General features: G+C 36.3%; 1 protein-coding gene across 2 annotated transcripts in view; it reads right to left on the bottom strand.

Annotated features, from left to right (window-relative positions):
• Positions 1-11,154, bottom strand: part of pou2f3 (POU class 2 homeobox 3) — a 40,001-nt gene that overhangs the window by 11,517 nt on the left and 17,330 nt on the right. The window contains exons 1-6 of one of the 2 annotated variants that reach the window (XM_008428665.2): positions 10,444-10,724; positions 9,545-9,573; positions 5,395-5,496; positions 2,627-2,732; positions 2,244-2,332; positions 398-574 (exon numbers count right to left, since the gene is read on the bottom strand). In XM_008428665.2, the coding sequence (XP_008426887.1) occupies positions 398-574; positions 2,244-2,332; positions 2,627-2,711 (351 nt within the window). In that variant the 5' untranslated portion in view covers positions 2,712-2,732; positions 5,395-5,496; positions 9,545-9,573; positions 10,444-10,724. Of the gene's footprint in view, positions 1-397; positions 575-2,243; positions 2,333-2,626; positions 2,733-5,394; positions 5,497-9,544; positions 9,574-10,443; positions 10,725-11,154 lie in introns of those variants that run through there. The other variant, XM_008428664.2, reaches the window with a different exon arrangement.

Genomic DNA, 11,154 nt, shown 5'->3' with positions numbered 1-11,154 from the left:
ATTTTATAGTTGTTATAAGTTAAATAATGCGCCAGTTAAACAAGACATTTTTTCCCCATGTTACAAGGAAACCAGACCAAAAATACTTGGTAAGATTTTTTGTTTTTGCAGTGTAGACATAAAGTCAAAACATTTGGGCCAATCACCAGCCCATCACAGAACACAGAAACGAAAATGAAGAAAGAATAATGAAGACATTCACAAATAAAAGCAATTTAAAGTGACCAGTTAACCAAATTTGAAACCTTTTGTGTGACTGAAAGAAGCTGGAGCACAGAGAGAAAAACCTACAGTAAAGATACCATCCAAACTGGGCCACTGTACAGCCCTACCTTGCTTTCAGTAGTTGGGAACCTTCTCAATCTCTACAAATTGTAACATTCCTCTTCTTAAATACCTGAGTGAAGCCCAGTTTGATGCGTCTTTGTTTGAATGCTTTGGCAAACTGCTCCAGTTCCTCCAAATCATTGGGTTCCTCCTGTGGTGCCACAGACAAGTGTTTGGGCATCTGCAGGTGCGACATGTCCATGTGGTTCTCGAGGGACGGTCCAGCCAAACCGGAACGACTCATGGCCTGGATTGGAAACCCATCACACGGACAAATCTTCGGCTTTAGGAAGTTGTGACAAAGTTGAGCAGCATTACCATGAACCAACTAATCCATTGACAACTTTCACTTTACTCAGATGTGCATTACTACGCTGTTATCGGACAGACTTGAATTAGTTGCTTTAAAAGGTGGCACCATCTAATCACTGAAGGATTTAAGTGAATAATCTTGTATGCTTCCTTAAACCGGGAAGGATAGCTCAATGGGCTATCCAACACAGGTTCTTTATACTTTTTTTGTACAAGTTCATTCTGGGAGGATGAGATTTTAGTATGGTTAGTTCTATTTTGAACATCCGTTTTACAGTCTCTTGTAACTAAGTCCAAATAAGCTTCTGCTGGCCACACCCCCAACCCAATGTTTATTCTCTCACGTGAAAATGACTGCAAAGAGATGCAGCAGTTATACAATTATACATCTTTGAAAAACAAAAGTAGAGCCTTTTGCAAAGCAACGAGAATGCAGCAAGTGATTTTTGGATGGTAAATCAACTTTTTTTTTTCCAGCAGCCATTGTATAGCTGACCAAACATGCTGGAGATTCCCTGGGGTTATTAAATAATGGACAGAGTTCAGTGGGGTTGCTACATGAGGGTCAGTGTCTGCTCATTTGTGATGTTTCGTTCATAAGGTTTTTGAAATAGCTAATTTTCCAGACATTATAAAACATTAAGTGGTTGGTCCTATTGGCTTCATCAAGCCGTGATCTGCAGCTCTCGCTGGAGCGGTTCACAGCTGAGTGTGAAGCGGCCGGGATGAGGCTCAGTGCCTCCAAATCCGAGGCCATGGTCTTGAGCCGGAAAAGGGTAGAGTGCCTTCTCCGGGTCAGGGGGGTCGTCCTGCCTCAAGTGGAGGAGTTTAAGTATCTGGGGATCTTGTTCACGAATGAGGGAAGAACGGAGCGGGAGATCGACAGGCGGATTGGAGCAGCGTCTGCTGTGAAGCGGGCGCTGTACCGGTCCGTCGTGGTGAAGAGAGAGCTGAGTCAAAAAGCAAAGCTCTCGATTTACCGGTCGATCTACGTTCCCACCCTCATCTATGGTCAGGAGCTTTGGGTCATGACCAAAAGAACGAGATCACGGATACAAGCGGCCGAAATGGGTTTCCACCGCAGGGTGGCTGGACTCTCCCTTAGAGATAGGGTGAGAAGCTCGGTCATCCGGGAGGGACTCAGAGTAGAGCCGCTGCTCCTCCACGTCGAGAGGAGCCAGTTGAGGTGGCTCGGGCATCTGGTCAGGATGCCTCCTGGACGCCTCCCTGGTGAGGTGTTCTGATCACGTCCCACCAGGAGGCGGCCTCGGGGAAGACCCAGGACACATTGGAGGGCACAATTTATGCCTTGGGATTCCCCCGGAGGAGCTTGAAGAAGTGGCTGGGGAGAGGGAAGTCTGAGCCTCCCTTCTGAAGCTGCTGCCCCCGCGACCCGACCCCGGAGGAAGTGGAAGAAAATTGATGGATGGTTTGGCTCGTTTTAGAAGCACTAGAAACCCCCATTGAAGTACAAAAACATGCCAAATGTGAATTTTGCATTACACAGTTTCCTTTAAAGAAAGCAAACTAAAAAAATTACTTTCAATTTCCAGTTTTGTATTTAGCTGCACTAAAATTGAGAACAAGCAAGTTGCATGACTCACCTGGGGAGTCAGAGCTAACCCAGACTGATGCTGAAGAAGACCCGGTGGACTCTGTCCAGGAAGGGACAGCAGGTTTGGCTGCAGGAGGGCTGCAAAGCAAAACAGCAAGATGCTAATCAATAATTGCTTTGGATTGACATGAAACAATACATTTCTGTGCAAAATTACATTTATTTCTGCAGTTATTTACTTATTTTGTTCAGATTAATTTCACAATACAAAACTAATGGATTGGTGAATATTGATTGTTCATTGTACGTCCCCCATAATAAGTTGTTTCTCAAAACTGTTACTATATCATTGCAGATGTCATTTTTTCCATTTTTACGCCTTACAGGCTTTAGTTAACATCTGGAAAGAGAAAAAACTAAATGAGACTCCACCTTGATGGTTGGAGGGACTCTGGGAGAGGAGGAAGGGGGATGGAGTCGACAAGTGAGAGGGCGGCATCAGAACAAGCTGCTGCATTGGATGGAGGGAGGTGAGCTCCTGAAATTCCAACAAACAGAACCGAGAATGTTTAGAAAATCAACAGAGATTAAAAATTTGAAAAATAAGTTACTGCACTCTAGTAATGATAACAAAAGATAAAAAAACTAGTGTTAAAAATCTAGAATATATTTATATTATAAATATTTATATACAAATATGAGAGAAAATAGAACCTTCAAGTAAGGGATGGCAAAATAATCTATCTATATATATATATATATACACACACACCATTTATCACAGTATTTTATGGTACTGTTGTGAGTGATAATGATAAAAGTGACAAGAACTATTTATACTTCTTTTTTAGTTAACTGTTTGGCTGCGACTGGGTGTCACAGCAATTAAAGCCCCACAAACATTCCTATTCAGAATGGACTTTTTTAGATCACCAGTCATACAAAGTAATGTTATTTGTGTCATTAAACCACAAATCATATTTAATCATATTTTCAAATTTATTGATGCTTTCTTTCAACAAACAGTGGAGAAAATAGTAAAAACCAATCATCCCACCAATATGGATAGCTTGGGGATTTTAAACATAATTTTCCACCCCTACTTTAATATTATATATATTCAGTGTGAGTAATAAATCTCATTAAGAAATAATTTATTTTAATAAGCTTACTGGCATAATTACTGGTACATCCAAAAATAACTTTAAAATTTAAGTAAATTAAGAACTTTTTAAGTTTCTAAGATCAAACTTTATGACGTTATTATGGATTATTAACATTGAGTTAATAATCCATAACTTTCACTCCCTATGCTTCAAAATGGGAACAATAAAAGAGAATACATTTGAAGTCTTTAAAGTCAATCAGATATGATTTGATCATTGTCATTCAAAAAGTGAATACAAGAAAATAGGTATCCATCTAAACTCATTTATATGTACAGTCAGATCAATCCTTAAAAAGCTTAAAACAGAAACAATATAATGACAAGTCGGTGTTATGAGAATACAATTATAATATGACAAGAATAAAGTCGTAATACGAGAATAAAAACACAATATTAGGAGAATGAAATATAAATTTTATTACTAAATCCATCCATTTTCTTTACACCTTGTCCCTCAGTGGGGTCAGGAGGTGCTGGTGCCTCTCCAGCTAACGTTCCGGGTGAGAGGCGGGGTCACCTGGACAGGTCACCTGGACAGGTCACCTGGACAGGTCGCCAGTCTGTCGCAGGGCAACACAGAGACACACAGGACAAACAACCATGCACACACACACTCACACAGGGACAATTTGGAGAGGCCAATTAACCTGACAGTCATGTTTTTGGACTGTGGGAGGAAACCGGAGTACCTGGAGAAAACCCACCATGCACAGGGAAAACATGGAGACTCCATGCAGAAAGACCGGGAATCGAACCCAGAACCTTCTTGCTGCAAGGCAACAGCTCTACCAACTGCACCCTTTTATAACTCCTACACAAAAAATTATATGATGAATGTTGAGCATCTTGTAAAATTATAATTTGGTATTGGTTTTACAAATAAGATATTCTTAGTCTTTTAACATCAGTATGAAACTGTAGCAGAACTTTGAAGGAGTTTCACAAACTACTGAGTTAAAGAACCACATGGATTTGACTGGCCGGCCACATCAGATCGTGATAACTATGTCAAAACTTTGATCTCCTTAAGACATTTTTTTCTAGTAATTTTACATATCATATTTTTTCTAGCATATTGTGTCTTTATTCTGCTAATATGAATTTATTTTGGAAAAAAATCTCTTTGTCTGGCACTAATACTCTGTTGCAGAAATAGTTCACCGTACACAAATCAGCCTTCTTTTTCCCCTGAGTGTTGCACAAAGTATGTATGTCAGGGGAACTGAAAGTTGTGAAAATGGTGATTTTAGACATCTGAAATGACAGAATAATTTTTTAAGACTTTTTACTCAGTTCTCATCAGCGGTGGTAACAAATAGCTACTGAAAAATAAAGCTTGGACTCCTTTTAACAGCGGTATTTATTCTCTGAGTGATTAAATGAAGCTGCTTTAAACTGCTGTCTTCCTAAAATGTTATGTGATCTTTTGCACCACCTCTGATTGTAAAAGAAGATCAGATTAAAAAAACTTGAAGAAACCTCCCCAGCCTTACTGCCTTCATTTTCCTGAGTTCATTTGTCCAGTGTCATTTTTCAAGTCTTGCTCATTATCAAGTGGTGTCCATTTAGTAAAACTATGACATGATTCAGAGAAAAGCATAATAAAATGGGCTGTTTGTTATAACAACCTTAAAGAAGAGTATTAGAATCAATAAAAAATATAAAAATAGAATTCTGACTTTTTCACAGAAGATTCAAATCAGGATTGTTACAAAGTCCAAATTTTGAGGGGGAAAAGGGGGGGGGGGGGATTCTAAAAAAGAAAATGTCAGATTTCTCAGATTAAAGTCAAAATTCTGAGGGGGAAAAAAAAATTCTGAAATTAAAGAAGTCAGAATTCTGGAGAAACAAAAGTCAGAATTATTTTTTTCTTCAGTTGCCCTAATCCTTTTCCATATAACCTGGATATGTTACTTTAATACATTTATGTGGTTCAAAGCGTCCTTTTGTTTGCATTGCTAACAAAAGAGATTTTAGACTTTTCCAGGATATTAACAAATTCAAGTGCATTATTTAATGGACTCCGTCTTACCCCAGCCAACTGACTCCCATGCACTGGAGAGCTCTGTGTGAGGTGGCATGTCTTCACTGCGGATGCTGAATGAGGGGAGTCGTTGAGGTCCTCTGTTTTAATCTAAAAGCATAAAACAAATGCCAAACGATGACCTTGTTTGGAAGTTCATTGTTTGGACAATGAAGTCTAATAAAATCATTTATTAGACTTTTCAAAGCAGAGTGGAGGGCAACCCCTATTGATAAATGAATGTTCACTACTTATAGAGGTAGACCAAAATCCCTCACAGGCTTCCTTCCCAGTTTGGTTGCTCAACAAATTACAAAGCATGCTAGATGCTCACCCTCCCCTTTGGGCAAACTGGTATGCAAATATCCCTTCCCCCCATCTCTAACTTACTACCCAGAGAACTGTGACACTTCCTCAAAGCATAAGCACCCAATGAAAAACGACACAAAAAACGTTCAACTTGGGCAGAAAAACCCCCAAGAAATTTCCAACGTGTAATTAGTTTTCCAATAAATCACACTGACAAAAGTTTGTCAACCTTTCATTCTCACACATTTATTCTCGCCATCAACTACTCTTTTTGAAAGCCAACAGTGACAACAGCCCTAAAACAAGGGCTGTCTCACATAAAGAGCACCACCGTTGTCCTAAACCACAAAATAATCATGTTAAATTGACGTTTTGGTCAAAAACATGTTTAAGTCACCTTAAATGGAAAACATGTTACATTGATGAATAATAGCTGGAACATTTGAAAATTAAACAATTTTTCAAGTTATTCTTTTGAAAAAGAATTTTTATGCTACATTTTTTGTTAGTTTTGTCAGTTGTCTTGTCACTTTTAAACCACATTTCTACAAAAAAATTTAATTTTTAAGGAACTAAAGAAACTGAAGTTAACTTTTTAACATACATTTTGGTTCAAACAAATTAATCAAGCCAAATATTTTTTTATCCAGCTGTACAAAAAGGGAAAAATCAATCTTTATTAATAGAAATACATGTGACTATATCCCATAGACGTTTATACTGAACACTTGTTCAAACCACATGCTGTGATGACATCGATCCAACCCTGCAAACTAAAAACATGTGGTTCACTATGTTATACATTAAATACAGTGATCAACAGCAGTCGAGGTATTTTTTCCACCACCGTTCACATTACGAATTGTAATGAACTACTGTTATGTCCTGTTTTTATATATTTTTTTTAGCTTTTAACTATACTTTCAGATGGATTTTTAGAAGGTTAAAACAATCACTAGGAACCTCATATAGATCACGATTTAGCTTGGTCAGAACACAACCTCTTTGTCCTCCTCAGTAACAATAACAATGTGTTGGTTCAGCTTTTTGTAACTTAAAACAAGGTCTTTGGGTGAAACTCTGCTGGCCAGAGGAGGGAGGATGCAATATTTATTCATATGAGAAATACTCCTGAAGATCTTTACAAAAAAATTTAAAGTAGCCGCATTGATATCCGTTAACGCCATTTTTGTACTTTGATATGCAGTTATATAAATCTTCTTCCTGTAGTCGGTGAACAGGAAGTTATTGGGGCAAAAACATAGTGACATCTGGTTATGCTTGTTTGAACTTTTGACATTTTGTGCATCAGAAATCATAGTACTGTATAGTCTCTGAAAGTGTAAAAGGCTGCTAATTAGCTTTATGTTGATTCATGTTTCTAAATGTTGTTAGCTTGGTGAGCTAAAGCATTTATTACTAAAACTTGTATTGTTCCATTTGTCCCTCGCAGCAGGTCACGTTTAAATGTCCATCACTCATTCACGATCATCTCCTCATAAATATGACAACAATAGAATACAACTCCGGAAAATCTAATATGGTTTTGGTTTTGTTGTTGAATAGATTTTAGTTTCCTTCTGCAAATAATAAAGTATGGCAAAGTTAAACTGAACTGAATTACTTGTATGCATTGTGTATTATATTTGACAATATTTTTATATTTGAAACAAGTATCTCTCAACAAAATTCGCATATACATTTTTACAAAAACTCTCCAACCACAACCTTTTAAAGACATTTAGGACTCAACCTTGTGTTTAAGCCAGTTATGTCTTACAAAATTAGCTAATCATTAGCAGCATAATGGAGCTTCTAATTTCTAATCATAAGCAAAACGCTGCTAAAATCAGCATTCAAGTCATTTAAAGTTCAAATTCATGATTACAAGAAACTGCAAAATTCCTGTCGACCTATTTTTGTTGTTTTTACTGTGTCTTTGGGAAGCATATTGATGAACAATCACTATTTGTGAACATGTAATTTTTTGTAGTCTGTGCAACAAAAAGGCTACAATTTTAGTCTTGCCAACAGCATTTAGACTTGTGACTCAACACAAATATCACTACGGTTTTCCTACATTTTAGGAAATTTCTCTCATCTTAAAAATCAAGTCAAACTGAATACCACATTAATTTATGCCATACATACAGCCCCCACTGATGGTGACTGAGAAAAAAAACAGTAACTAATGCTAGATGAAAATTAAATAAAATTATCATCAAATGTTTTAGGAAAATACTTTGGTCTTCCCGTAGTCGCTGAACAGGAAGTTATTGGGGCATTTGATACATGCAAGCATTGATTGTGCAATTTGATACACAGAGTAAATTGCAGGAGGACAGAACATGTAAAAAATAAGCTGAAATTGATTCACACTTTTGTTCCTGCTTATGTTCAAGTTAGCATTAGCATTTTAGCCTCACTAAAAGCTACAAGTAAAAAGAAAACCGTTTAAACATCTCTTGAGCCCCTTTTTAAAACATGGAACAAAGTTTTTTGATTTTGATTAGATTTGTGATCACATTGTGTAAAAATGTTGAAAGAGTTTTGTTTTATTCTCAGTACGGTTGTTTTCTTAGTTATAGTTTATAATTAGCATTTAAGCTAGCACATTAAGTTTTTCTGGCAATGAGTGACACATTGCTGTTCCTAATTCAGTGTTGAATCTTTGACAGGTACATATATGTTTTGTGCACTATAATAGAGTATTTTAATTAGCAGTTTTTAAATGTCTGACTGAAAATCATGTTTTTGGCTGTTTGTGGTTTCATACCTGGCATGGGCAAATAGTTTTCCTGTGGATCTGGGCATGTACCTACACGGGAAACTGGTTTACTAAACTCCCACAGCAACAAAAACATGCATTTTGAAAGAAATGCATCATCCATTTAACATCTGTACTTCTGAGAGAAAATATATATAAAATAGACACTGCATCTGGTGGTAGTACAAACACCAAATATACCTTAGCATATGTCCGATATTTTTATTTCTAATAATTTCACAGTATTTTCTGTCATAGGCTTGTACAGCATATTATTATTAATGTCATTCTTATTGTTTTTAACATATCGTTTAATACATTAAGAACTTTTTGTGTGAAACTACTGTATACTCAATACTGCTGTTATATTTGAATTTCCCCTTTTCTGGACAATAAAGGCTGCTTTTAATCATTTCTAATTGTATTCCAATACGCATTATTATAAGATCTAGTCTTCCTAATGGGTATGTCTCAATTTAGCTGCCGAATTTTCACATCTTTGACTCCCATGTTACATATTCTTTCGAATATTTTAGTTATTCTTAAAAAAAATCTTTGAGATTAACGTTTTGAGTAGTCTAATCAAATTTCAGACTTAAATCTGGTTGAGTGTTATGACCTCAAACAGGCTGTTTGAAATTGAAAACTCTCCAGTTTCAAATCTGCACAATTTGTTTCAATAATAAATGAAGCTATCATGTGAAATTTGCTTCTTGTGTTGATTTATGTCATCTTTGGCTTATATTAAAGTTTGTCTAATTATCTTGAAGCAAAATAAATCAAATTGTGTCTCTTTTGCTAAATGCTCTTTCTGGAGTCAAATAAACTTTTTCTGACTGAAAGCTAAACATGCAGTCGCTGAATGACAAACTTGTAGATGGGTTTGCATGCAGTTCATTTAATTCGAAGACACATTTGTTTCACCCACAGTTCAGGAAACAAACATTAGATTGCCTGCAAGCAAACAGGAAGGGATGGCATGTTCAATAAAAGATCATCCCGACTCATCCAGAGGAAAACAGACGTCATTTACACAGTCCTGATACAGGAGAATTCAAACTCTGGAAGTGATGTCATACTCACCTGTCGATTAAAGTCTATTCCATTTCGCTCTGGATGTGGAAAGAGGAGAAGAACAAAACACATATTTTAAAATGTTGTCTCCCGTAAAGTAAAATTCAAAACAAATCGACACAACAAATGTTAAATGGGATGTGTTGGATTAGATACACATTAATCACATTTAAACTAAGTATTTCTGAAATATATCTTCTTTGATTTTGGTTTCATTTTGACACCAAGTTTAAATCGTGCAGTTCCAGTTATGAGGTGTTATGTTAATTAGAGATGCAGTATTTTTGTGGCTGATATAGATTCCTTGTTTTCTTATGGTCTTATATTGATAACACATTTTATTTATAACATTTTGCATTTACAGATATCTCAAAGTGCCACTATCAATAAAACAATTAATATAAAACAGCTACAAACAAGGATTATAAAATACAGATTTAAACACTACAAGATTAGGATAAGACATTAATTAAAAGGAAATCATAGAATATATGGTATAAAACTGGATTTAGGCCTGTTTTGAAGGATACCATTTGACTTGCTAATTGCACTGATACATAAAAAAGGAGATATGCGACTTGCTGAAAAGAAAGAAAAAGATAATCCCCCCTGTATCCATTAAACATGCATTCCTAAACTTTATTTCTAATTGTATCGACGTTAATCCATTAATAGAACAAAAATGGTGGAAGTTACTAGTTTTATTGCCCAATAGGAAAAGGAAAGAAATTCATATTTCTATTTATTCTACCAATTCTAACAATTTGTAGATTTAATCGGATTAATACAAGGTAAAATTAGGGAAAATGTTAAATGAATCTGAGGTGCTGAAATTAAACAAGCAAATTAACAAATTAAACATTAAGAACAAAAATAAAACAGAGATCTTAATAGAGCTGAATCCAAACCTCAGAGTTGCTTTGTGGTGTCAAATCCTGTTTGTGTGATGTTCTGTGGGTTTTGGTGATGTGGTAGACTCTGTGGACCCAGGTTATGATGAATAATGGTAGTTTTAATGCTGAACAACGAAAAGCACAGAGAAGTCCAGGCAGCACAGGTGAGCATAAAGGCAAGGAACTCAAACGCTGGTAGTACTGGTAGAAAACAATACAACGTAAGACAGCTAGACAGTATAGACAAGGAGCAGGGAACACAAGACACAGCTGGGAACAATCAAGAGCAGACAAGACAACACAGGAACTAAACTGACACACAGAAAAACCAAATCCTCATAATATCATTAAAAATCATAAACATAAAAGGCTTTGGACTGTTGCCTTATTAAAAGAAAAAGAGGCAATTTCAAAATTTTTGGGACAAATTTTTAACATGCTTGACTTATGGTCAGGGGCCAGAGCTGATCATTTCAAGGGCTACAAATTACTCCAGGCCACAGTTTGGACACTCCTGATCTAAACCAACCAGATGTCTTATATTCTTTTTATTTTCACGGGATGGATTTACCAGAGATCTGTTCAAAGCTTGTAAAAATTGTTTTATAACTTCCTCACTGACGGGTATCAAGATGTTTGCTCTATAATGTTCTTTAACTCCTGAGGCTTTCACAGAATTCAGTACATTGTATATTATTGCATTATATTAACTCTACCAACTACTTA

The sequence above is a fragment of the Poecilia reticulata genome, linkage group LG14 (genome assembly GCF_000633615.1).
Source record: "Poecilia reticulata strain Guanapo linkage group LG14, Guppy_female_1.0+MT, whole genome shotgun sequence".
Taxonomy (NCBI): Eukaryota; Metazoa; Chordata; class Actinopteri; order Cyprinodontiformes; family Poeciliidae; genus Poecilia; species Poecilia reticulata.
Note: the sequence above shows the minus strand (reverse complement) of the source record. Positions and strands in the feature narration are given on the sequence as shown.